The 26,572-nt window shown below is 39.7% G+C and overlaps 1 protein-coding gene across 3 annotated transcripts; it reads right to left on the reverse strand.

Moving 5' to 3' along the window:
- Positions 1 to 144: 144 nt before the first annotated feature.
- LOC108111201 lies at positions 145 to 24,856 on the reverse strand. 3 transcript variants are annotated; one of them, XM_017220595.2, is made up of 13 exons: positions 24,370 to 24,856; positions 17,259 to 17,892; positions 16,830 to 16,931; positions 16,505 to 16,618; positions 15,546 to 15,742; positions 15,369 to 15,486; positions 14,942 to 15,082; positions 14,300 to 14,431; positions 13,531 to 13,674; positions 10,208 to 10,463; positions 9,799 to 10,015; positions 8,240 to 8,406; positions 145 to 444 (listed from the first exon to the last, which is right to left on the reverse strand). In XM_017220595.2, exons 2-13 carry the CDS (start codon positions 17,670 to 17,672, stop codon positions 374 to 376), a joined length of 2,073 nt encoding a protein of 690 aa, XP_017076084.2. In that variant the 5' UTR covers positions 17,673 to 17,892; positions 24,370 to 24,856; the 3' UTR covers positions 145 to 373. The 3 variants fall into 3 exon arrangements, with proteins under 3 accessions (XP_017076084.2, XP_017076085.2, XP_017076087.2); XM_017220596.2 differs by lacking the exon at positions 145 to 444 and adding an exon at positions 7,139 to 7,210; XM_017220598.2 differs by lacking the exons at positions 145 to 444; positions 8,240 to 8,406; positions 9,799 to 10,015; ... (1 more) ...; positions 13,531 to 13,674; positions 14,300 to 14,431 and adding an exon at positions 14,478 to 14,754.
- Positions 24,857 to 26,572: the final 1,716 nt, after the last annotated feature.

Below are 26,572 nucleotides of genomic sequence, written 5' to 3' on the forward strand. Positions count from 1 at the left end.
AATTATCCAATAATTTTGCACAGGTGTTATTGATGAAGGCCGGCAGTCATTATTTACCTGAAGGCAAGCTCTCAGAATTCTCGTGAACTTACGATATTATCGTAAGCAAAATCTAACCAAACTGCAAGCTTTTTTATCCCAAATAGTATATTGTTTATTCAATTATTTTACACATATTCCATGTACACAGGTGTTATTTACTTTGATTAGTTTTTACAGCTATTTTTTTTATTTTTGGCTACTTATCGCTTAATATCTTACGTCATCTAGTGCTTTATCTAATATGTATTTACAGTTTCTGTTCTAGTTAACATTAAATGCAATCTTAGAGGCTATTATTAAGTTAAGCCTACTAGTATCCTATAGTACACGACTAGTTCAGATCGTACATCAACTTCTCAGCATTGTTAGGTTCCTCGCAGTCGAATGAAGCCATCATGAGTTCTGCAAAAAAACAAGCAAAAAATTTGGTAAGAATGGAAAAACAATTGATGCCTAAAAATCAGAAAAATAACAAAACAGTTATCTAAGCTGCTTCGTCCACTTGATTGAAAACAACACTCTAGCCCAGAAAGGACTCAAGGACATGCCCCGGAATCACATTCCCACAAACAGAATTCAAATTGTCCGAAAAATTCTCAGTGATGCGTGCCAAAATGCTCTGCTCTTTTCAATGATGAAAATATCTTTCCGAATATAATATATATCTATGTATAGTGTCCGCTGAATTACTAACTTTATATATTTTTGAAGTAAAATGCTTCTTTAATTTTTAAAGCAAATAGCAGTCTGGGAAGAGATTCCAATTTAAGGGCATTTCGAGTTTCGACTATTTTTAGTTGACCATTCGGCACGTATTAAGTTCCAGGCCTTGAGGAGGGCTCGTCGTTTCTTTATTTGTTCATTTATTTTTAGCTGTCAGTTAAACTTTATGAAGCCAGAAAAATACCATAATTTAATTTGACGTGAAAAACAAAATCATTACCGAAAGAATTTTATCAATTAAATTGTTTTAACTTCTGTAGTAAAATGACCTCAAGTCCTGTATTGGTTATAGCGATTGTATTTAGTTAATTATTTTTTCACCTTCATTTAATATTTATTACAAAATATTTTAAGAAGTCCAAGCTTTCATATGCGTTTTTTTGTAAGACCCAAATAGGAGTGGGCTTAAAAAAGCCCTAACTAGAACAACTTGAACCGGAACTCTGGCCCGGGATTTGGGGTTAGGTTCTGGTCAAGTACTGACAAGTGTGGAATCTCTTTTTTTTGGGTCGGTCCACTTGTATTTTAATAGAAGGAAATTTAATAAAGTTGTAAGAAAAAAGGGCGAATTTTTCTAGCCTTATGTGTGGGTGTTACGTGGAGTGGGGGAGGAGCAGGAGGTGGTGTCCAATTCACACCATGAGCCCCATTAAAATTTTACAATGTTTGGTAGCAGCCTCGTTTGGTCAGCGCTTTTGGCCAACAGATGTGCGCTTGACTTGCCGCAAAATGTGGCATGCCCTGTCCCCTATCCTCCATCTTGGTCCTGCGAAAATCCCCACCATCTCCCTCTCAGTTTGTGTGTTTATCCGATTTGTGTTCACATACTCCGTATGCTTGAGCACAAAAAATTACAAAACATCCGCACGGAACGTAGAATGAGAATTTCCAAAGTTGAGTCAGCAGCATGAAGAAATGTTGCCGTTGGTTATGGAACATGGCGAAAGCCATGGACCCTCCTTTCCCCCATTCTACTTTTTTTTTGGTTTTGTGCCAGGACCGAGTCCTTTCTTTCCACGCTCTTGTTTAGTTTTAATGGAGTCGTGTGTGGCGTGTAAATATTTCCCCCTCTCTCTCTCTCGAGCCCTGGACAACTGAAGATTTGTGAGGCGGCTCGGTTCGGTTTGGTTGGGTTTCGGTGTGGTTCGGTGTGGTTCGGAGGCGTTTGGAACTGGTTACTTTAGAGGGTGAAAACATGGTGTACTCCAACGCCCACACACTGTCTAACTAGCGGTTAGCTGTTAGAAAATCGAAAAAATATGAGAGAGACGCTCGTTTTCCAGAACAACCTCAAACTGATTGCAATATTCATTTCGGAATTCGAAACCTAAAGTTAAGTGCAAGGCTTTCAGGATAAGCCAAACTCAATAAGAAAAACAAAGAGTATTTAAAGAAAGAAATGCAGTTTTCCATTTCAAACATTTTAGTACATACCTTTTAAAAAAATGGAATATGGGTTTCTTTTAATCAAAAATCGGACATCTCTGGGAATTGAGGTTGCTTCATGTGTCACCTAGACAAAGGAACCAAACTACAGAGAATCGTCCACGTCACGCATCTGACCAAAAATAATAGATCCTCCTTGAAGACAATAAAAAATGGCCATCTCGGAGTTGCCGGAGAAATATTTTCAGACTCAGTGAGGCATCAATTACTTTCCTCCGACTCGGAGACCAAACAATAGCCGACAGCCGTAACTACTGTAAAATTGTTTTGACTCCAGCCGAGATGAGGGCCCGAAGAATGACATGCCGGACGGACAGGTGATAGATAACGAGGACAGTCTACGGTCATTTTTCCACTCCCATACCAAGGGATCCCGGTGCTCCGCCTTCTGGTCATGGAAAATTCAGTCAACGAGCTCTAGGAAGAAAATGAAATCTGCCCACAACTGAATGCCAATAACGTGCTGCTGTCAGTGAGCTTAGGATGTGGATGTGACTTTCCGGTGGGTCGGTGGTCCGGGGGGAGGACAGTTACCAACTGCAGTTGGTCCTTATCTGTATGTATTTATCCGGAATGTCTGATCTGTCGGCCGACCTGTCAAGCTCCTACTGACGTTGGCTAAAACAATATAAATCTGCGCATTTTTTACTGCCCGATGGTAAACAGGCGTCCATAAAGTGGTTTACGAAATGGTAGGCCCTTCTATATATTTCCATTCAAATTGTTTATACACGAACTAAGAGTTTAAGGTATTGAATTTCTGGAAATTATGTTGTTTAAATAATAACCAAACATGTCTAATGATTATTAAAGTTTAATTGCTGACGGGGTGTAAGTATCTTAATACTTTGATGGGGTTAAAGCTTTTGATTCCCAACTCGCAACACTCGGAAATCCCATTTGGCCTAAGTACAGATAGGTTCAGAGCCATTTGAATCTGGCTTTCAATTTATAATGCAATTTATAGTTTAATTCCAAACAATGTACAGAATAGACCCCACAATAACCATGATGATGATGATGATGAGAATTAGTGAATGACTTGGCCTGCCATTGAGCCAGGGATAATTTGGCCAGCGATTCAGCTTAATGAATAGTTCAAGCCTTTGGTTTGGAGTCCAATCATTGGCCCGGCCCTAATTACCATATCCAGAGCCTAATGAGCACAATTGAAATAACACATGGCCAAGAAACACCATGGCAAATAGCCATGTATTAGAGGAATTTAAATTCGGGATGCTTGTGTGAAATTCCCTGGACTTGTTGGCTTGATTATGTGGCTATTTGGCCTGCCCTTGAATGAAGTTTGCTTGCTGATGGCATTTAACAATTAATTTAGCACGAATGGAAATTCTGAGGTCCTGACCTCTGACTTTCAGTATGTGTTTGTGTGGAATTATTATTTTAGATGCAACTGGAAAACGCAAACGTTTTCGCAAGAAACCCTGTTCTTAGCCATTTTCATAGCACATCCAAATGCAATTTCTGTACATTGTGTTTTGGCATTTGTGAGATGCTTTTCCCAGTCCTATTTTTCCATTTTCCCTTGCAGACGTGCCACATCAAATAGGCATATCTGTCCTCCCGATTCGCAGGGCAGGATCAGGGTGAACGGGGAGAGGACAGTCAAAGGACCTGTCAGACGTTCAAGGGAATGACGTTTTTTTTCGGTGCAACGATTGTCCTTTTGACTCCTTCCTCCTTTCAGCAGTCATATCACATCGTGGAGTGCCTGCCAGACATAACAATGCTCATGTCGTCAGAAACGCAGAGCGTGTGTGTAGTTAGATTTGCAAAGAAAACTAAATAAAATAAAATAAAATAGAAATAAGGTCAAAGCTGTGCGGAGCGGGAAGGGAAAACAATTAAATGTTCCTGTGATGCTTTGAGACGATTTAAATGCATTCTGTTTTCCGTTTATGCTAAATTTATTTGAGTTTGAAGGATTATTTGAAAGTAAAATGAGTTCTTACGAGAAACTACTAAAAAAACTCCATTTGGTATTCTTCTTACACTGAATCAGCACCTCCATGATGCCATGGGGATGATTATATTGTTAATAACTGCCACAAATATTTAGTTAGCAATTTTCCCCCATTTTCAAACTCGTAAATCCGTGTTGTTTCTTTGGAAATTTCCCTGATCGCATTTTCCCAGCCCGACCGAACGATGCATTCCACCGACATTTCAGTCGACTTAAATCTGAAATGCTTTCCCCCCGGGGTCTTAACAGAGTAAACCAGAGTAAGTCAGCAGACAATTACCTCCACATTAAGGGGTTGTTATTAAAAAATTCCGGGCATGGCCAACATATTTCCCAGCAGAAGAACCAACTGTATATAATTCGCAGGACTGCACTTGCTGTTCGCTTTTTTTAATGTCAGGTAAAAACTTTCAAGAATGCGCCTCGAAAGATTAAGGGCATAAAAACCGAGAATAAGCACTTGTTTAGTCGCAGGGAGGAAATGAAAACACGAATGGCTTAAATCAACTCAAACTGCTATACAAGTGGTCCAACGGGGCCAAAGGATAATACAAAAGGGGAAAGGATAAAAGGCGAAACAAGGAGCGATTATAAAGGCAACGAGATGGAGACGGGATGAGAGTTGATTAAAGTCATGTAATTTGGCAGAGAGTTTATTAAAGTTTTGCCCTTCTCTCTTGCGGCTGGCCAAGAAGGATTCCTGTACGTGTAGACAGAATCTGCTTTATTTTCAAAAGAGTCCTTGACGAGGCAACAGAGGCAGCCAGCAGGTGGCGCTTTGCTGGCTCACTTCCGCTCCTTTCCGTTTCCGCTGGCTGCTTATAAACACGATTATGTCACTGAGGATCTCTGGGTGTGAGGACCTGATATATAACTCTGGTGACCAAACAGCCGGGGGCCCTCCCCCATTTCATTAACAGAAACAGAAACAGAATGAGAAACTTTAAAACGCCGCAGAGGAGCCATTTTATTTCGGTCAGTATAATTTGAGGAGCCGAAAATGCGTTCAGTTCGTCGCCGAGTGATATAAGGAAGACCAACATTTATTTATGCAGTTTTGGAAAGTGCATCAAACTTGGAAATAACTTTTCGACTCCCATAGTGTTCTTTTCCTTCTTTTTTCCTTGTGGGACACTTCGTTTGCATTTACGTTGCTGACGTCGGCTTAAAGTTTAACCAAACTTTTCGACTTGGTGGACAGTTTTTTCGTTTGACTTCTTAGAAGGGAAACTGATTTAGAAGATGTTCGCTTGACTTGGCTAAACAAGCAACTGCAAGAGAATGGCACCAATCCGGGCAAAAACGAGGTGGAAGGCCATTCGGACAGCCTGGAAAACAAGTTTGACATCGATGCAGCATCGAAAACAAATATAACCACAATAACAAGTCCAACTTTCAGCCGGAACTTGGCTAAGTCCTAATGCCGTAAACAAATGGTTTCTAATCTCTTTTTTAGGATTACTCAAATGCAAGGAAAAACTGAAAATGTTATCCTGCTTTTCAGTCCTTTGCTAGGACCATTTTAAATTATTTAACAACCTCTGAAAAAGCCCTAGAACTACATACACAAGTACTTCGCCCTAAAATGAATTTATTACGCATTTATTATTTTTATAAAGGACCCCTGAAATGATTAGGAAAAATGTTGAATTGTAAATAAACAGCTACCTTATTTCAGTACTCACAAAGCAAATTTCTCCCCCAAACATTTTCCACCTCAGAAAGTTTACTGCATACGTGTAAACAGAGAGTTTTCTTGGTTAGCTGAGCCTTCGCTTTGTGTTTTCCCAGCAAATCTCATTTACCTCCCCGTTATGCATGACATGAAGCGTTCCCCGATAAAGTTTTCCAGCTCGAGGCTCAGGCTGTTGATTTTCCAAACGCAGAAAAAAAAATGCTCTGCACCATAAGTTTTCATTCTCCGGCACTTTTTTCTTTCAACTTCCGCTTCTGTCAAGATGCGTTTTGCCGCAACACCCAAAGACAACTTCTCTCAGCGCCTTTGTTGGTATTTGTGCTGTTTTCGCCAGTGGCAAAAGCCTTCAAAAGTTGCCTTCCCCTGCCTTGGTTTATAATGAGTTCGTGGATCCCGTACTATGTGTGTGCTCTGAGTTTGTGTTAGCCACTGCGTTGGTGGCTATAAGTTGAGAAATGTAGCTAAGTATCTAGCTGAAGACTCGTAGGACTTGTAATGAGAAAAAGGAGACTTTCTTGAGGGTCATATGTAGTGTTTTTAAGCTATTAAACGATAATTTTAAAAATATCTTCATTGACAATCTAAATATATTTAAAATTACAAAATATTGCCATGGAAATATCTGTCTTTCTCCTTTAAGTCGACTTACAATTACAAAACCCTTACAAAAACCTTTTATGAAAAAGCTAATTCATCAGCACTGTTTGTCGCTTTTCATTTCGGCAGTTGGTTGCTGCTGTTTGATGTCTTTGCCCGCTTTCATGCAACATGGCCCCCACCCTTCAGCCCGTATAGTTTTTCAGGTTTTTTGTCATGTGCACATTCCGTGAAAAATATATCAACTTGCCGGGCATTGCTGACAGCTCCAAGAAGGATTTACACAAAAAAAGAAAAGGAGAAAGCTCTGGAAAAACTTTTTACGCTCTTCGAAAACACGTGGTGCACCTTGTTGCAAGGTTGTTTTGTTGCCTCTTCGTGGGAGCTGTTTTATATCTTTGTTGTGCTGTCTGAGGCTAGAGGATATGGGAAGTTTCTCAGTTTATATTTACTGAGCTGCCAAGGACTCTGCTATCTTGAAGGTTCAGGACGTGCGGATTAATTGAAGTCTTTATTAAAGCATTTTCAGGCGATTTTTAAGTAGTTGTATTAAATATAAATAAAATATATATTTTCATCTTTGAAACCCAACAGTTTTTGATTTAAAAGCATCCAATCAAATATGCAAATTTTGGCCAGCGATAAAAGTTGAAAATGTTGCTAGCCATAAAAAACGAGGGTATAATTCTTGCATTTTGTTTTTCCAGGTTATTCAATTTAAACTGTTTGTAAGAGGGAAACGGTGTTTAATTTAGCATAAATAACGAACAATATTTTCCACTAAATCTCGCTCTAATCCCGCTCTCCTAGTTTGTCATCATCAGTAATAAAAACAAAGGCTGAGAAGCAACAGCCCGGAAACGAATTGTTATTAAAACAAGGGTTCGCCGGGGTTACTATAGTAACTGCTGAGAGAATGGGGTTATGACTAGTCCGCCGCCAAGTTTTATACAAGTTCATGAACATTTTGTGGTCGTAAAGTGTCTGTCTGTGGTTTTATTGCGGTTATTAATTTGAATTAATTAGCGGCACATCTGCCAAAGAATTGTTTTAAAGTTAAAGGGAAGTTAAATAAGAACATTATGAGCTGCACAGATAAGCCAATACTTTAAAGCAATTTCGAATATGCAGATAAACCAAAAAGGGGTTTACCACTAAAAATGTGGTTGCAGTTGAATATGTTCATAGCCCAGTCACCCTATATTTCCCTTGTCTGTGTTTTAATTATTTTTCTGCCAAATGACTCTCAAATTGGCCTGTGCCAGCAGACGCGATTTTATTTAATATTTCCCACAGGCTTTTCAAACAATTTAACTAGCTTGCGTGGGAATATTTGTATATAGTTTGGGGGAAGTCGCTTCCTGGCCCACTTTAAGTCGCAGTCTGTTGGCCACGGCACTGTTAAAGTTTACACAAAGTGAAGAAAAACAAACCAAAGTTAGAAAACGACTCACTATAGCAAGGCGAAGACTTAAATACACTTTTCAAATGTTTTATTTATTAAATTCCCCTCTTGCGGTTATGTAGGAAAAAACAATGCTGTTTACTTAAGTTACTTTAAAGAGTCTTTTCTTTCTGAGTATTTTTCGAAGCCTTTTCCATCTTGAAGGGTATAAGAACTCTGCAGTCACCGAATACCAAGGAAAAATGTGCAAAAATGCGATAAAATACGTGGAGAGTGCGAGCGAGGAAAACAAGTAAAAGTCCGAGGGGAGGGTGAAAAGTTGAGGACCCTAGCGAATATTACTTACCCGCCTCGCCAAGTTTCGCTGTTTGCTGCATGTGCCGGCAGAAGTGCTCGTACTCCCCGCTAGATGGCGCCTGTGCCGCCTTCATCGCCTGCATGTGTTTGGTAAATGCCCCAACAATGGCCGCCATTCGATCAAAGGCCGCCATATTGATGTGGCCATTTGCTAAGCTGCAAGAAGAGGAAAAACCAGAGGAAAAGCGGAAAACATAAGTGCGAGTGCAAATGGTGAGAAAAGTATGTTTTGCTGGTTGATAAAAGGTCAGAGTTTGTGTTTGCCATGCAAAATGGAAAAAGCTATCCAGAAAAGCACAGCCAAAGGAGCTAAAAGGGTGCAATACAGTGAAAAATCTTACTGTATCTTTCTTTATTTTAGAATCTTAAAAGAATGCATAGTAATGATGTTCCAGTGTACTTTATTTAACAATTAGCGCATTGAAAAGTCGATTCACGCTTACACGCTTCATTTCATGGCAAAACTGGATGCGACATTGAAATTTTCCGATTGAATGTGGACTTATTTGGCCTTTTTCTATGGCCATCCACTGCGTACTGATTATATTTGAGAGAATGAATTGCTCCAACGGCATGTGTACGCATTTGTGAGTCTAATGAGGTCAATTGTGGCCACCAGTGGTCGGCGGTGCATACTTTATTGTTTGTTTCAGCTTGGTATCGCTTTGTCCAAAAGGGAGGGGATTTGGGCGAGCAAAAGGCGTGATAGGGCTTAGATTGGGACCATATATGGTTCAGGGTTCTAAATGATGCATTTAATGGAAAATTAGAGGCGGCGGCAAATAATCGGAATGAATAATTAAAGATATCTGCCATTTGGGCTTTATGGGAAATAAATTGTAAATAAAATATTGCCATTATGCTAATTTTTTAGACAGCATATTTTTGTGGTAATATTTAAATAATTATTTAAGCAGAACAATAGGCAACACTAATTGCTTATAATATTAATGCAACAACCCTCAAAGTTTAATTAAGAGATAACAGGCACTGATGGAAAAAAGAACAAAATCCATTTTATTATTAAGAACATTTTTTAGCAGATAAACAAAAGCCTTAATAATAAAATCTGTTTTAATTATTGTTGTGATTGTTCCATCACTTGTCCAAGTCAATTAAAAATAAATGCTTTAGAAAAGAATAAATATATATATTTAATTTGAAGCGATTTTCACTCTTCAACGTTTGCCATAAAAACAAATAAAAGCGAGCGAGGAAAAGCTATTTATGTTCTTTTTTATGAATAAGCATTAAAATGATTTTCCGCCTTGTCGTTTGGCACATAATCATTTATTTTGCCACTCTGTGGTTAATTAAATTTAAATCGTAAATAAATATAAATGAGAGTATAAATGCGTTCGGGAGGTAAGTGAAACGAAAGTCGAGTGCAAACGCATTTGTTGGCCGTTGCGAATGGGCAATATATTAATCATACGACCCTTTGGCCGCTCAAAATATATATATGTATACTATATATATTTGGCCTGGATTTGGTCCAGGCAACTCTCGATGGGGACGCATCAATCAGGGCAGGCAAATTGAACTTACCGCTGCAAACAGTTCTCACGCTCGCCCAATGCCAGTTTAACAATATCCGCAAACACTGGAATAACAACCCAATCATTTGGCTTTCCCGACGTTGCTAATGGTGTGGTTGCTGGTGCCGTCGGGTCCGATTTTGCTGCCGCACATGCTGCTGTTGCCGCTGCAGCATCCACATTGCTGCTGCCAGCCGCAGGCATTGGTGCTGATTCCATTGTTGCAGCTTTGAGGTGCACAGAAAGAAATAGTTATTAGGCTAAGTAGCATATCAGAATATGATTATCCAATAAGAAAATAAAATAACTTAAGACCAATCTTAAAGGATTTGTAACGAGTTAAACTTATCGAAAAAGAAATAAAATGAAAAGCTGATTAGATGTAATGTTATTTTCTGTGTAAGGGTTTGCATTCCTACCGGAAGTGCCCGTTATGCCAGGCACTCGGCCACTTGTCGAGGGCTTCTCATCCAAGTCGGGGATTGCAGTGGCCATTGATGATGTGGCAGGTCCTTTCGCCTTACCAGAACCCTGCTCCTTGGGCTGCTTATCAGTCTTGAGACCCTCCTGCTGCTCATTTAAGACGATGGCCTGCTTCTGCCATAAATGTCCATGGCCCTCGGCATGGCGCTGCATGCAGTCCAATTGTTGACACGTCACTTGCAATTTACTCCACTGTAATCAAATCGAAATCCATAAATGAGCATCATTTGTAGTGGCAATCTAGATACGCTCCTCATTCTCCCTTTCCCACCAGCTTGGGATTCCCCAATTCCGTTTTTTGTTTCGCTCTTTTTGGGCTGTAAAAGTTTATGGTTTTGTTTGTTCTGCGTCGGTCTGTGTGAGTTTTATGCTTGTCATTTGCCCCGCAAAGCTTTGGATCGAATTTTATGGGCTACATTTGGCCTTCGCCTGATAACATATTAATTAGGATTTCCAGAGTCATCAGGGAAATGCCTTCGGGGATTTTACAAGCATTATACTGAAAAAAGGGACACATCTTAAGCGGGATCTCTGATATTTATTGTGTTTTTTTTTTCATTGAAAAACATTTTGAAGGGAGGCTAAAAGTTGGTAGCTCGTTAAGAAAAACATTTATAATAACATTTCGCACACCTCTCTCGCCGCTGTGGTGGATAATTTAAAGTTTGGAGTTTTTCGTGAATGCACTCGGCCACATTTATTACCATCGTCCAATGCGAACTCATAAACATTTCAGCAGCAGCTATAGAAATATATTTGTATACATATATATCTCTCGAAAACACAATGCACACGACACGCCCACTTTTTGCTGCTTGAATTTTGCATAGTTCTGGAAATTTATGCAATTCCCTTTCATTTTTTATTTGGCAAGGGTTTTCATTTTTTTACTTCTCGCTGCATACTTTTCAGCGCCCATTGTCCGCAAAATTTATAGAGAAAAAAGGCAGCTAGACAAGGAATTAAAATATTGCAGGGAAAAGGTGAACAAGATGTTGAAATTATGGATTTAATTGTCATGGTTTGTAAGGCTTGTTTATTAATGAGTTGTAAAAAAAAGTGTTAGCATTCCAGGTAGAGCGTTATTAATCAAAAGGCTCTTAGTTTATTTTCTCAACAATCTCATTTGGCTTACAGCTTAAACATCAGAATTTATATATATTTTTTATTAGACTGAAACATTTTCAACGAATCAGATATAAGCCGAATGCTTTTAAGTACCAAAAAGCAACATTAACTAACTTTTAACTTGATTTTTTCATTATGAGTGGGCAAAAAGGAAAACCTAGGCTAGTGTTAAATTGCGGCGGCAACAAAGAAGGGCAGGAATGCGGAATCCATTAACTAATTAAAAAGTTTTTTAATGAAAACTAGCTTCATTTGCTGCTGAATGCACGGCAACACGCTGCGGTCTATTGAAGGAGCGGCCCGAAAGGACGAAGAGCGAAGGACGAAGGACGAAGGTGCGGGCGATGTGCCAAATAAGTGAGTAAATATATAAACTTGATGAAATTGGGCCAACTGCAGCGAAAATGTGGTTGCTTGGGCGTGGTCATCTCTTTTTCACTTCTCCCACTCAATTCACTTTTTTTTTTGGCAGCCAAAAGAAAATCTTTATGTCGGTGGGAAAACTTTTGTTGTTATGACAGCATGGCGAACCATTATTATTTAACATTTTTCTTTCATTAAATTGCAGAAATATAACCATAAAATTATTCCAAATTTAAATCTTCTAATTCACAGGCAGAACAAATAGCAATGGCCCGGGCATCTCCATTACTTCTTTCAATATTTAACTTCTTTCAATATTTAACTCTAAATCTTTTAAGCTCTTTTCGCCAAAATGCATTAGGCTGCATAAATATCTGCTGACACGGACAAATATCCTAGGCATTGGGTCCGGCCTCGAGGCGAAAGGATTTTCTTCGAGCTCACAAAGTGCCAGGAAAAAGGATGTGATGGAAGGGAACACCAGAGATAGTCATAGTTTCTTTAAGCAAAAAGCTCCTTTGGCTTGTTGCAATGGCGAGTCTTGATAGTTCTTTGGAGGGTATATTCACTATAATATGATTTACATTTCATTTTTTATTTGAAGTTTTTTGTTAACTGAACAACAAACTAACTAACCAAACATTTCAAACGAAAAGAAGAACAACGATATTTGATATTTGATTAATAAAAGTGTATTTCCCTTTCACCAATAAACTTTTCTGTTATTTTCCATGAAAGAAAATGGCCTCTGGGCGCTGCCTTCCAACTTTGAACAGCATGCAATTACAGTGCACACATAAGCATTCAGTTGCACACTCATACATATGGCAAAAGGAACAATTTTATTATCCTGGCTCCTCGTACTATACTCTTTGAGCAAATGATTATACTGGTGCTGTAGCTTACGATAACTTTGGCTTAGCTTAAGTTTCAGATCTCCGAGTTTATGGAAATTTCGTTGCTGAAATGTGTGCCATTCAGCATGTGGAAATGCCAGGGAATTGATGTCTGGGCCAAATGATATTCCATTTGGCTTAGTGACTTTGCCACGCTTTATGCTGTATTATATTATGCAAAGGCCGCCGTTGTGCTGTTTAAGTCCAATTAAAGTTTCACTGCGCCATTTGCCGGAGGAATTATGAACCAAAAACCCATTTCGCCGCCTTGCCACGTAATTTGCCTATAAAACTGTTGTCTATTTAATTTCAGGCATTTATTTCTCAAATTTATGGAGGAGCACGTTCCTGTGTCTGTCATTATTCGCTGTCTTTTAAGTTGGAATCGAGGAAAATTAAGTTTGGCTTTCGCTTTCGCTTTTCGAAAGTTGAAGAAAAGTTGTGATTTAAGTTTAAACGTAGCTTTAAATCATTATCTCATTTTAATTGATAATCTATCTGTTTTTTATGAATTTTCCCAATTAATTGGATTTCAAATTCAGTCAATATAAGCTATGTTTACTCTAAATTAAAAGGCCTTTATTTAATTTATCGATTTAATCGTAATTAGATTGAACCCAAAGGTATCAATCCTGTTTAAATAAAACCCCCAGCGGCTAGTTAATAAGAACCAACAAATTATATCCCGCAGTAATAATTTTTCCATCGAATTAGTTTTTGTTTGCGATAAATGAAAATAATATAAATTAGTTTTTTTGGTCTGATACATGGACACCATATATCAGCCGACCTTTTTTTCGATGTTTGTCATTAATTACAGCTTTGCACAAATTAAATTGAAATTATTCGGCATAGTTTGATAGTTGACTCACCGTAATTTTAAGCCTAGCTATGGCCGGGGATTCCAGGGACTCCAAAATGGCCGTGGCACTATTGTAGTTGCCCACAAGCAGGCAATATTGGGCCACACCACTCCAGAGTTCCACGGTTCGACTTCGTCCCTCGATTCCAATGCTCTGAACGGAAGGAGAAAACAATGATGTTACAGCGGGTATGGGTGTAGGGGTACGAGGAAAATGAAAGATTTATTTGATTACGGAAGTTAGTTAGACGTTGGAGGGCATGGCGGAAGGGGGCTTCGGACACGGACACGGCTGGACCCACGTGACTTGGGCAAAGTTTTAACGAGTCGCTTACACGGCCAACTGGCAAACTGTCAATGAGACAGTTACGAATGGCATAAATTATAAGCCATCTTACCAGCCAGCCTGCCTGCATGCAGCCCTTTTACAGCAGCGGTCACAAAAATAGAAACGGAAAAGAAAATTAATGTTTCTGGAACCATTTTAATGAATTAAAGATCTGAAGTGGTATTTCTATCTTTTCATAAGTACTCTTGATGGTCGTCAGCTATGGTAACAGTCTTAAATGGCTATTTCTTTGACCGCAGCTGTAGCGAAGAGGACTTTTCTGGACGTGCTCTCCCTGCATATTCAACATGCATGGGAATTTTAATTCAATCCACTGGGTCTAAGGACTCATGCGCTACGTTTAACTTCAGAAGAGGACTCCGAGTTGGAGTTGAAGGGAAGCGGAGTATTCGTGCTGACCCCCGAAATGGTTATGAGCTGGTCCACTCACCTGCAGGATCTCATTGCAGACAAACAGACGGAGACGTGCCGACCAATCCAGATAGGTTTCCAGGTTGCACGTCTTCTTTGGATCCTGGGCTCCTGGCGGTGCGCCCGACGTGGATGGTTGGTCCCATTTCTTCTGCATTAAAAAGGCCAAAAGAACGGACGGAATTCAGAACTGAGAACTGGCAATTGTTGTTGAAATGAGGTGGGTAATGGAACGGCGGGGGGCATTGTTAATGAAGCTGCTTGTCGTCATTTTAATTGCATGTCCTTGTAAGTCCTGGCGAGTGTGTGACTGCCAGTGTGTGTGTGATTGTTTGTGCATGAGAGTGCTCTGTGTAATTTATGCAAAACTGCAGATTGTTCTTCTGGCGAATGTTGACTTATGCAGAGGGAAGCATTCGCCATCGAGCGGGCGTTTAACTTGAGGAATATAATTTAATTTAGATGAGGGTGTTCCTTTGAGCGTAAAGATGGGGGGATTTGTTTTTTAAAAAAAATTAAATTGAAATTTTATGTATTTGCAGTTCTCAGCATAAATTTTAATTGGATAGTTGGAAGGGAAATAATTTATATTTATATTTATTTAAAACATCTTTCTTTTGGTTATCCCTTAAGTTGGTTATGTTTTCCCTTAAGTGCTTACCTGTTTATCGAGCAGGATCATGCTGCTGCACTGAAGGAACTCCTCGCCGCCAATGTGCTTGGCCAACTTCTTTTCCAGCCGACAAACGATTTGTGCGTACAGCGTGGCCGTCGGACAGTTGAGTGGAGTATCTACGGCAGACTACACGGAAAAGCCCCACAGAACGGCATAATGGGGAAAACGAGGAAAACAAGACAATTGCCGGAGATTAGGCAGATTGTTTTTAGGCCACTCAGTGCTGCCAACTTAGCTAGCTTTGCTATGAAAGAAGCTAAAAGCCAAAACTCTTTTTCGGAGATTTCTCAAATTTTTAAGATAATTTCTTTTATATATTTGTAAGGAAATAAATTAATCTAGCTCAAAATTTTCCCTATATTTAAGTCCAAAGTTGGCAGCACTGACCCACGTGCTTGCAGCATCCACTCACCTTGTCGTTGGTCTGGCAGGCTCGAAGGTCCGCCTCATGTCTCTCTAAATCAGTCAGTCGTTTTAGTAAGGCACTCAGTGTTTGGGAGACGGCGGCTTCCAAATGCGAATTGGAACATCTGTGCCGAGAACGATTGGATGCAATTTGGACTGGGGCTGAAAAGCACTTTCTACTCACCTGGCAACGATATGTTTGACATGGCTCATCATCCGCTCATCCCGATAGTCGTAGGGGAACTTCATCGTCCACTCGGCCAGCAGGGAAACCAGGGACTCTAAGCATTCGCTATCAGGTACCGAGTCCAGCAGTCTGCCCAGCAATTCATGGGGTCGCAGGAACAAGCGGCAGGATAATAAAAACGAGAATACAAATTCCTGCAAACGGAAATAGGAAAATGTCAGAAATGATTTAGAGGGAGAATCACGAGATTATCCTAACTAACAGGATAATAAAACACAATTCTCAAGATTGGTCGATCCAAGAAGACTAGGTTTTCCTAGATGTATATAATATATATCCAACTTTATGTAATAAAAGTTTTATAGGGAAATTAGTAAATATTTAAGATAGTTAATTCCATACAAGTATCTTTGTTTAGTTTGGTCTTCTGGGCTGGAAGATGCCGTCAATTAGTTGTGTTTTTCTGTTGAATTTTCCTAACTTTTCCTTGGCCAAGGGCATTCCACATCAGCCCTATCAAATTAGCGCTAATCTCTGGATTTGTTTGCAACGAATTAATTATTTTTGCACTTGCTGCCTGTGGCCTCAGAATGGTCGGTCCTACACACAGGAATGTCCTTGTTCGTTGGCTTTTGGTCCCTTGTTTCTGAAAGCCCCTTGGGCCTGGGGTCCTTGATCCTGGCCAAGGACTCGCCGGGTTGTCGGTTGCCCTCTGGTTTGTGGTTTTTGGCTCGTGCCAACAGACTTGGCCGGCGTTCAAGTCTTTAAGTGTCTGCGACTAAGTAGAAACTGATTTGTATTCCATTTGGCGTGTACAATACGATTAAGAAGCGACGAAGCCGGGAAATTTATCGAGGCTTGGCTTTTTTATCTTTAACCTTTTAAATTGTTCTCTTTTTGACTTTGAATTTAAGTTGGATATATACTTAGGTAACTTATTCTGAAAATAAACCCACCTTATCTAAGTCAACGACATCCTTGGGCAAGAGTGTTTCGATGAGGGAATCCAATGGCCCAGAAACTATTCTACCGTTTATGTACATGATGCCACCGGAACCCAAAACCGAGCTCTGCGAAAACAAATGACAGCATATGACCATATGACAGCAGTCGAACAAAGGTTTAATTAAAAAATTGTTGCCACACAGAAATGTAAACTAAAATCAAACCAATTTACTTAGCTAATTAAATGCTGGCTGATGACAGCCAAACGAAAACTAAAAACAGAAAATTATTATTATTGGGGGACAAACAATTGCCCTTAATTACCACATCGCTTACCTCAAAATTAATATCACATTTGCTGCGCTTGTGCGAATTTTTGGGCACATCATACTGGACCAGATCGTCGTTTTTGGGTCCAACCGATTGTGTGGTGCCAAGCTGGGAAACCAGTCAAACAATACCGAAAATTAATGAAATATTGAGGGTTATTGAAAGTGTTGACTCTGGCAGAGATTTAGAGCCCTGCTGTGTGTTTCGTATTAGAGAAACCGCAAAGTGAAACCGTTTTGCGGGTTTTGTTATTTTCTGTTCGGTTGACTTTCTGACTGCAAACTTAGAACCAGAATAATTCATTAGGCAGATGAATATATTTCAGCAGACCCTTAAAGTCTTAGTGAGTAATGTTCCCACATATTTGTGTTCATTTCCCTTCAGCTCTTCTTAAGAATGGTTCTTTAAAGTTCTTAATTTTGGAAGACTACTCACCTCTAACTGCTGAAACCCCATTTCCAGATCGTAGGCACTCAGCTGCTCGGCACTGTGTCGCCTCCTGTAGCGAATGTTGCCTGCCAGAAGGGCTGTCTCCGCCGTCAGATGTCCCGGATCCAGGGAGAATATGCCGCCAGGAGGTCCCTGTAAGCCCACTCCTAGTCCACCTCCTGATTCCACTACCGACTCGCCCATCTCCAGGCAGCAGTCATCCGCAGACTCGCTGTCGGAACTGCTGCTATTACTGCTAATGTGGCACCGCCGACGGTGGTGGCGCCGGTGGTGCTGATGGTGGTGCCTCTGACATTTGTCCCGATCGCGTTGACCCCGCGACTTCTGCAGCACGGTCTGCTTGCAACGCGTTCCGCAGGCGATGGCTGATATCTTGCTGGCATAAAAGTACATCGCCATGTGTCACGTTCGTTTCGCCGCTCGTGACGCGGTCATGTGTGTGGGGCTGTTTTGGTTCTTTTTCCGGCTCCTGGTGGGTGGTGGGTGTTGGGCGGACTTTCCTCCTCGACTTTCCTGCCTATTTAATGCATGGGCACGCAGCGGGCAGGTGGCAAGTTGGCCTTTCTCATGACTGGGCACGTCCAATCAAACTTCAATTACGAGAAGGATTAGAAGCTACCTGCACGGAGAGAAATCAGGGGGATTTATTTTAAATATTTTAAATTTTAACAACATTTTTAGGGAATAAAATCTTCTAAGATCATGGAAATTAAACTTCCAACATCCATCATAAGCCCTCTTCAAAGACGCTCTCTCTATCAGTAATCTATAAAAATAAGGCTTAACTTTTCTTTAAGTGCATAAGTGCCACTAACCGGAGGGCTTTCGAGCAGTGTCCAACTCCCTGGTGCCGGATCAGCATCAATTTCATTTCGTTCTCCACTTGGTTTTTCCAATTTCTACACTGGCTATAGAGGCGGCTTTTGGCTTCGGCCCACGCAGGGGGCAAATCAAAAATCAAATCTGTGAAAAACTGCGACGTTTTATGGCTCACTGGGCCGCGCGGCGTCAACAAGTCAACGTTGCGGTCAATCCCAGCACATTACTCATACGCCGCGTGGCCGGGGCAGGGAAAGAGCTTAAATCACTGCATGTCGGCCATTCCATTCCACGTATGTGCGAGCGTGCGAATGGGGGAGTGTGGGTTAGGTTATGGTTGGTTAGGGTTATTATCCCCTTTGGGGCCACTTGCGACTCATCAGCCCATAGACATGTGCGCATCATCAATAAGGGCGTAACGATGGCGGGCAGGAGATTGGCCATCACCCGGGTCGATGGCAGTCATTAAATCACTGCAGATGCGTTAAGGGCCAACGCACAAAAATCACAACTGATGTATGGATGGGTTCAAGGTTATCAATGAATAAACATTTTACCCGAGAAATACCCTTAGAGGGGTGTTACTGAGGGGAAGGGACTTGTTTGTTTGCTCAGCCGGAACTGAGGGTTAAGCTTAACATTTTGGTTATCTATGTGGATTGGTTTATAGTATTTATTTCTTTAATTTGTATAACTTTCAAGTCTCTACTTAAATTGAAATTCGTTCTGTACGTGCCACAAATGAATCCATCAGGGAATACATTTTAAGCCCTTTGGAGAAGGAAGCGTGCCCGAGAAACTCACTCCCATATTATGCAACACGTTCGCGTTGTTTTTTGGGGCATTGGAAGGTGGCAGGCCGAAGACGGCGGCAGTTGGCTTTAATGGAGATTAACCACGCACAAAAGATAACGATGCCACGGATGAAATCTACATATCATATTAAATATGCAGACACATGAATCGGATTTGGGATTCCGAATCGGAAGGCGTTGTGCGTGTGGGGCTAAAAGGAATCCCATATACCGGAAGTGCCTCTTGGCACCTGACCAACTGAATATGGAAATGAGCGAGGAAATCCAATTTCTATTAACTTAATGCCTGCTCTGTTATTGGGGCCATCTTTTGTCGGCTGGAAATTGAACAGCTTCCCAAATATTTCCCAGGAAAAATCAATGTAATTGACGCCAAGGCCAGGCCACCGAATCGAATGCTCCTTTGATCCACTCCAGATTCATTTACTCCGACATCCCCCAGCCACAACATTGGCGTCACTCGCAAATTGCCAATTAAGGCAACACACTTCTGCCAGTGTGTGTGTGTGTTTCTATATACTATTTTTATTTTTGTTCTATGCGATTTGTTCATTACACAAGCCATGCATAATAAATCATTTTTGCGTACAATCTGCATTTCCATTTTGACAACAAAAAGGGATTACGGGCTTAGCTATTCAAATAAAATGTATCTCTGACGGGTCCATCAATAAATCGCCTGCCATTCAATATTGAATGAGTCAATTTTGCAGCTTAGCAAATTGAATACAATTTTTTGGTAAAACGGATCAAACGGATAATTTTACCAAAGAATATTTTGTAGTTTTCTAAGCAAACATATGTTGCTGTTTGTTGCCCAACATTGGTAAATAGACTGTGTTTCTTTTTTTTTATTTTACTGTACTTTGTACTGAACAAAGCTCACAAGGCTGCATAATCTGGTCAATATGTGTTGTAAAATGGCCAGTGTAAGGGAAATGTGAGGAGAGGATTGTGTCAAAGGAAAATGTTCACAAATATGGGCAAGGGTATGAAGATGTGAGGCCTTATCTGCGTACAGTTATGTCCATAATTATAGTAGTAGTAGTAGTTATATTCCACATTTATAACAATAAAATAAAGAAAGACTTGTTTAGTACTTGGATTTGTTTAGGAGGTAAAATTTACTGCTTTCCTTGCAGTTTTCCTTGCCCTGCCACTATTTTGTGGTATATATCTGTAAATATTTACATTTGGCGTTGCCTACATTTCGGGGCAGCAGAGCATTGCCATGCTCAAGTGAGCGCAACAAAGGCGGAACACACACACTCAGACACACAGACAGAACTTATGATATATATTCCGGTTGAAAGTTGTACACACTTAACTACAAGTTATGCCGGTCGGATCCGCCCATCGCCAAGGATATAGACAAAGAGTGGAGTGGAATAAATCTTTGTGCCATTTTCCGTTGGTCCGAAGTCCGGACAGAAGCTTATTATAATTCCAATCATGTCGCCAGACTGCAAGGCTAGAATCTATGCAGAAGGTTGGCAAATGAAATATTTTCAATTTTAATATTGACAACGTTGGATTTTTCTTTCTTTTCGGGGCCAAGTAACCCGGCAACAACAATCGATTGGGAATGGTTGGTGGGTTCCGGGGGGTGGATGTTCAGGGAATAAAGAAAAAATATCAATATGGCTGACACATTTTATTTCGTTTCAATGCCCATTACCGAACGCCCTTGTCTACACTTTTCCGCTCAAGAGCACAGAAATAAAGTGAAATATAAGCACAAAAAAATCAATCAATTATGTTAAGCACAATAAACTTATTTCGGGAAGGTCGTACATTGATTGTGAATAACTTGGGTTCTGCGAAATGAATATTAAGAGGAGTTTGAGAGGAAGTTTGGTTCTCCCGCAACAATAGCTATAAATCTTATAGAAACATATTTTTCTTATAACAGAGTTCAGAATTTAGTATATAATATGGAAATGCCTTCATGTAGTTACTAAAATATGCTGAAAGCATTCCAAAGAAGTTCGAACAGGATGGAAAGTCTCAAAGTGGCTTATGCGAAATTAATATCAAGTGAAGAGGAATTTTCACTCTCCACAACATATCCTTCGGCAAAGAGTAATTATCACACAGATTTTAACCATAATTTCTCCATCGTTTGCTCTATGGCATGACCGCAAAAATCCTTGTTGGTTTCACTTGCTCTTGGCCTGTGGACAAGCTTAATTATTAATAATATAATTAGAGCGAAATGCATCTGCTGGTGGCAGGCTGTTGTTTTTGTTGGGTAAGAAATTGGTTTGCGGTTGAAGTGAGTGCTCAGTGCGTTTAACTTTAAACGGGAGTTTGCCTGTTAAATATCATTGAATATCTGCATCCTGAATGCTTTGCATATTTTTATGCCAATCTCAACTTTGGCCGCACTCCAAATAAGTCTCGGGCTTGGTCCTGGTCCTTGTCGGCGGCGGCGGCGTTGGTCTCGAACCCCAAGGAGCAGCTGCTGCAAGTGTCCTCGAATCTATTAGCATAAAACTGATAAAAATAAACTGATGTCGTTGTCGTTGTCGCCGTTGTCGTCGTTGTCAACAAGCAGCAGTGGCAGTGCAAACAAACAACGACAATCAGCCAACAAGAAACTGGCAACAAATTTGCGTTGCTTTTGGCTAAGCACTTTCAGCCAAGAAGGACAACCGCAGAATAGCTTAGAATCGAGCTGCGAGAATTTCCATTTTTAGAGCTTCATTTTGGTCAACTTATTTCCGCTTTGATTAAAGTTTCCTTTGTTTAAAATATTAAGTTTTCGATTTTATCATAAATTGTACTTGTCACAGAAATGTTTTCATATTCTCTCTTCCCTGGATAAATTATTTTTATTTTTTTTAAATACTTCACTGGTTTAAGTTGATTATATACTTTTCTCATTTTCCCAGTTTGAGTTGCTATGTTGTTTACTTTCACTTTGCTCGCTTTGTATTTTGTATTTTTGTAGTTTGCTCTCAATTTTTTTTATGTTCCACGGGATTTAAAATCAATTATGCCTTTGCTGTTTTCCTCTTTTTGTTGTTATTTATTGGCAAATGCTTTTTGCAACGACGAAGGGCATTGGCAAAAAAAGCCATTGATTTCTCATATTTATCACTTTATTGCATTTGGCTCGCAAATGGAAATTTTTCATTTAATGCTTTACTAGCCATTTAACTATTTATTTAAAACATTTGATTTGTAGTGATAGTTTTTTTTTTTGGGTGATATGTGAGCCATGGGTCGTAAAAAGTGATTTTAATAGGATTACAGCATTCTAGGATTAAAAATATTTAACCACACTTATTTATTTAACACTTTCCGGGAGACATGAGGTTGTTTATCATGAACAAAACATTAAATTCATATCAATTGTTTTAGCAAACAAAAAATCAAATAAAAAAGAAAGCAACACTGTGCAGGAGGAAATTACTTCTATTCAATGGTATCCAATAAAACACATTAACTTTTTGCTTATCAAACTGCTTGTTTAATAGGCTTTTAGGATTAAAGGAGATTTATCACACATTTTGGTTTTTTAACACTTGACGATGCTGACAACATAATTCCCAGGCGATTAACCTTTTTCCCCAGGAAAGAAATTATTTCAAATTTGTATTTTTATGTTAACTGTTTTCTTTTTCTATTTTATATTTTTATTACAAATGAATTAAGTATTAAATTGCATTGCAAAAGGGTTTGAGTCTTTACTCTTAAACTTCGTCAACCCTCTCCGCCACCAAGTTTTAATTGCTTTGGCTATCCACTGTCTCTACAAGCGTTTAAATAAGATACAACTTTCCTCACATTTTCCTCACTTTGAGTCGTTTTTCCCTGCAGCTTGAAGGACAATCTGTATTTACATTAGATTTAATTAGCATTTCTCACGCTTTTGTCTGCGGACTGAAACGTGCGCTAATAAAAGTTCCTTTCAAATTACATTGACATTGTCTCCGGGCTTGTTAACTTGGCGCCATTTGTAAGGTTTTAACGAAGGCAAAGTTAAAAAAGCACTTTTCACTTGATTTTTACCTCCTCCCCGCCTCCAGATTTTTCAACTCGACTGACAACTTTTCTGCCTGGCTGACGATTTTCACTAGGAAAAGCTTAAAAGAAAAACAAAAACCTCTAAACGAAAAAAATGAAATAAAAAAGCGGCAAGAAAACTGTCAACGCCATGGCTTTGTGCGTCATAAAAGTGGCGCAAGAGGAAAACCGAAATTAAATTACTTTGACTTTCGATGTTGGACCATAAAAAATGCATTTGGGTCAGCGTCCTGAATTTGTAGTGGGCCTAAAATTAATGCAATGCCAGCGACAAGGAACCGTATTTAATGACTTTTGAATTGTTTTATCGGACAATTTATTACAATCACCGCATCGACCAGGCAACCGCAATAAACCTAAAGCCATGCAAATTATTCTCTCTCTTTTTTATATCATTTTGGATTTTTATCTGCTTTTCACATTTTTATGGCAGCTCTATGCCACGGAAAAAAGCCAAGGAAATCGGCTCAAAGTCTAAAAGTATTTGGGCATCATCATCAATCTTTTTCGGCAAAATGTTGCCGAACTGCACTGCCAAGACAATTGACAAATTGGCGATAGGGTTTTCCGTTGGTATTTTCCTTGAGATGTGTTTATGCAAATGCAGCAGCTCAGAGTAGGTGGAAATTTGATATTCCAAGAAAAACGGGGGAAAAGTTAATCCTAATGGTGGGGTAGGGATATGAATGGGATGGTCTAAGATTTATTTGATTTAAATATAAATTTAAGTGGCAGTGATACGTGAAGGTGTTCCAACAACTCGAATGTAATATAATATTGATTAAATATTTGAAAAATATTTTTACATTTAATTACATATAAATATTAAATAACCTCCTTAAATATTTTGAAATATCCACAGCCATCCTGGGGAATCTTAATTACAGGATGTATTTGCTCGGATGTATGCCAGATATTTCATCAATTAATGATTCTCCATTACACGATTGCAGTGGAACTCAAGGACTTGCTGGACAGTTCCGTTCGATCCATTAATCGAAAATGCATTATTGTTAAACAGGCATAAGTAAATGGCAGTCGGTGTCCGAGTGCGGAAATGGACAGATTTAAGCCCACTGCAATGGCCAGCGCGGATGGGTTAATAAAAGCGCACGACAAGGCCGAAAGCGGTAAACAAACTGTTGGGGAAATAACAACATATATGTGCCATGTTGGTATGTTGGTATATCAGAGGCAATGGGGCACCCGACATTATCGACATTACCGGTTAACGGTAACGGTTACGGGAACGCATAAATTATGCATCATTTTCCGAAGGAATCCTCTGCTGCGTTTGCGAATTTTTGCTCTTTTTATCGCATGAATTTTAAGCGAGTGAAATGCTTTCCCAGTTATGTCAGTGTCTGTGCGTGTGGGTGGGTGGGTGTGCGTGGTAGAAATTACAAGTTAATCGATCGTTGCATACTTACTGGGGCAGTCAGTCGGCTGGAACCATATGCGATACTACTTATTTATGCCCGCCAAAGAACACTTTCAGCGATTTAAATTCATATTTATTGATTTTTTGTTAAGAAATCGCTGCTCTGGCTACTGCAATAAATACAAATTGCGTTGAATAGGAATCCAAACACTGGGTGTGGTATCCTCTCAGTCAGTCCCTCGATTTGACTGGCTTTCTATTAGGAAAATGTAGGGAACCTTTTGGGATCTGGTAACTTTTTATCGTTGGTTAATGATTTATTGGTACTCCGATCTCATTTAAAGTAAAAAACAATCACTTTTCTTTTGATATTTATTTTTTTGTGGTTAAATTCTAAAATTTTTGTTTTTAGTTTCATAACACAGTTTTTATAAATAAAATTATTTTTTTATTTGTTTTTACTTTTTTTAAAAAATCTTTTGGGTTTTTGCACTATTCCGCCGCACTGTTATATCCGTTCCCTGAACCGCACACTTACAGAATCCCCGACGAACTGAAGTGGTGGACCAGTTTCGGCAACCATGTTAAGCTAGGTTCGACACTTAACAGAGCTCTGTTAATGTTTGGAAAGGGAAATTTAATACCATAACAAAATGTTCTTCAATCAAACATGTTGCAAGTCCTAATACGCTTTTAGGAACTCGGTTTCTGTGGAACTAACACAGTTTTTATATAAAAATAAATAAAATAAAGAGCTGACACAAATACAATTATGTTTACTTGTTTGTATTTGGAGTAACAGAGAAATGACCTAAGTAAATAAAATCAAAAAGTTTAACCCTTAGAGCTAAGTTCTACTGGTTATAGTCCTCCTACATTTCTCGAGTGCCACCTGTCAGTGGTAAGACCTCTCCGCAACTCCATTTCCACGTCATCCGGCGCAACAAATTGCTTGTCATGTTAACAGCACTCCGCCGTCGCATTGCTTTAATTACCCGGACTCATATGCTGGGCGCCACCTAACACCTGAAACAGAAAAAGTGAGAAGAATGCCATATAAATGGGAGCTCATCTGCTTGAAGGGTGCGCGGGTAAGCGGGGGCGTGGCAAATTGCCCCCTTGTTTATCTTAGACCCTGGGAACATCCCATGGTAACTGATATCTTTGTTTACTCAGCTGCGTTGTCAGATGTCTGGCAATGGCTTTTTGCCTTTGTTTGTCTCCTCTTTTTTTTTGTTATGGTTTTTGGTGAAAAATACCTTTGACTGTGGGCGTGTGTCGAGCTAGATGTCTGCACTGCAGGGGCAAGGGGAAATCCATATTAAAATGGCAAAATATCGTCTAGGCCAAAGCAGAAGTTCCCACAACAAATTAGCGAAATCAATTTACGAATTTCATTGAGTTCTCTAACTTTGCCTTGGGGTCAGCAGCATTTAAGGCTCACACAAACACACCTCGGCCCTTGGCCAGAAATTTTTGAGGTCATTGCGAGTTTGGATTTTGATGCCGGGCTAACTTTCGATGCAAAGGCGAAACTTTTAAGTAGTGGCTTAAATTTTATATTTCTACCAAAATGTTCCCTTTGGCCGCCAACGGACTTTTCCAGCCCGTTTGGCTGGTTTAAATGTTTGCTGGGAATTTTAATTCATTTATAAAATATGCCCGGCCCACTCGGCTGCCGTGTGGATTAAGTGCAGGCGCTTGGTCGACTTTTAAATTAATGAAATTCTGTGTGTGTTGCAAGTGTAAGTTAGCCGCAAGCTTTTTGTCTCTGCACCAATTAGCAGACTGCATGGAAACAGCTGCAGACTTTATTTATGTGGACTGAATGTTGGTTGAGTTTTGATAAAGAAAACGCATGTTAAAAATTTCTTCTTTTGGCTGGGTCTATTATTCATCAGATGTTATGGAGGTGCAACAAGTTTGTGAAAGGGAAGCCAGTTCTGCTTTAAAGTTGACGTAGAAGAAGTTTGTTTACTCTCAGGCCGTACCCTTGGAAAGTTATCACTTTGTAGTGGCATTTCACATTTCAGTCCAAGCAGAAACCCAGCCTTGGGTCTGCAATCAGCCAGATCGGTTACTTCAATTGGCAATCTATTGTCTAACCTAATGTTTGCTCTCTTGCGGCCAACGATACGTGGTCTGGGCCCCTGAAGAATTTAGTTTCGGCAAAGTTCCGCCTTCGTTCTTAGCCTGGTCAAATGTTAAATGTTTTCGTTCAGTAACTTTTTAAATGCTTTCACGATACTTGG

The sequence above is a fragment of the Drosophila eugracilis genome, unplaced genomic scaffold (assembly GCF_018153835.1).
Source record: "Drosophila eugracilis isolate 14026-0451.02 unplaced genomic scaffold, ASM1815383v1 contig_2152, whole genome shotgun sequence".
Classification (NCBI taxonomy): Eukaryota; Metazoa; Arthropoda; class Insecta; order Diptera; family Drosophilidae; genus Drosophila; species Drosophila eugracilis.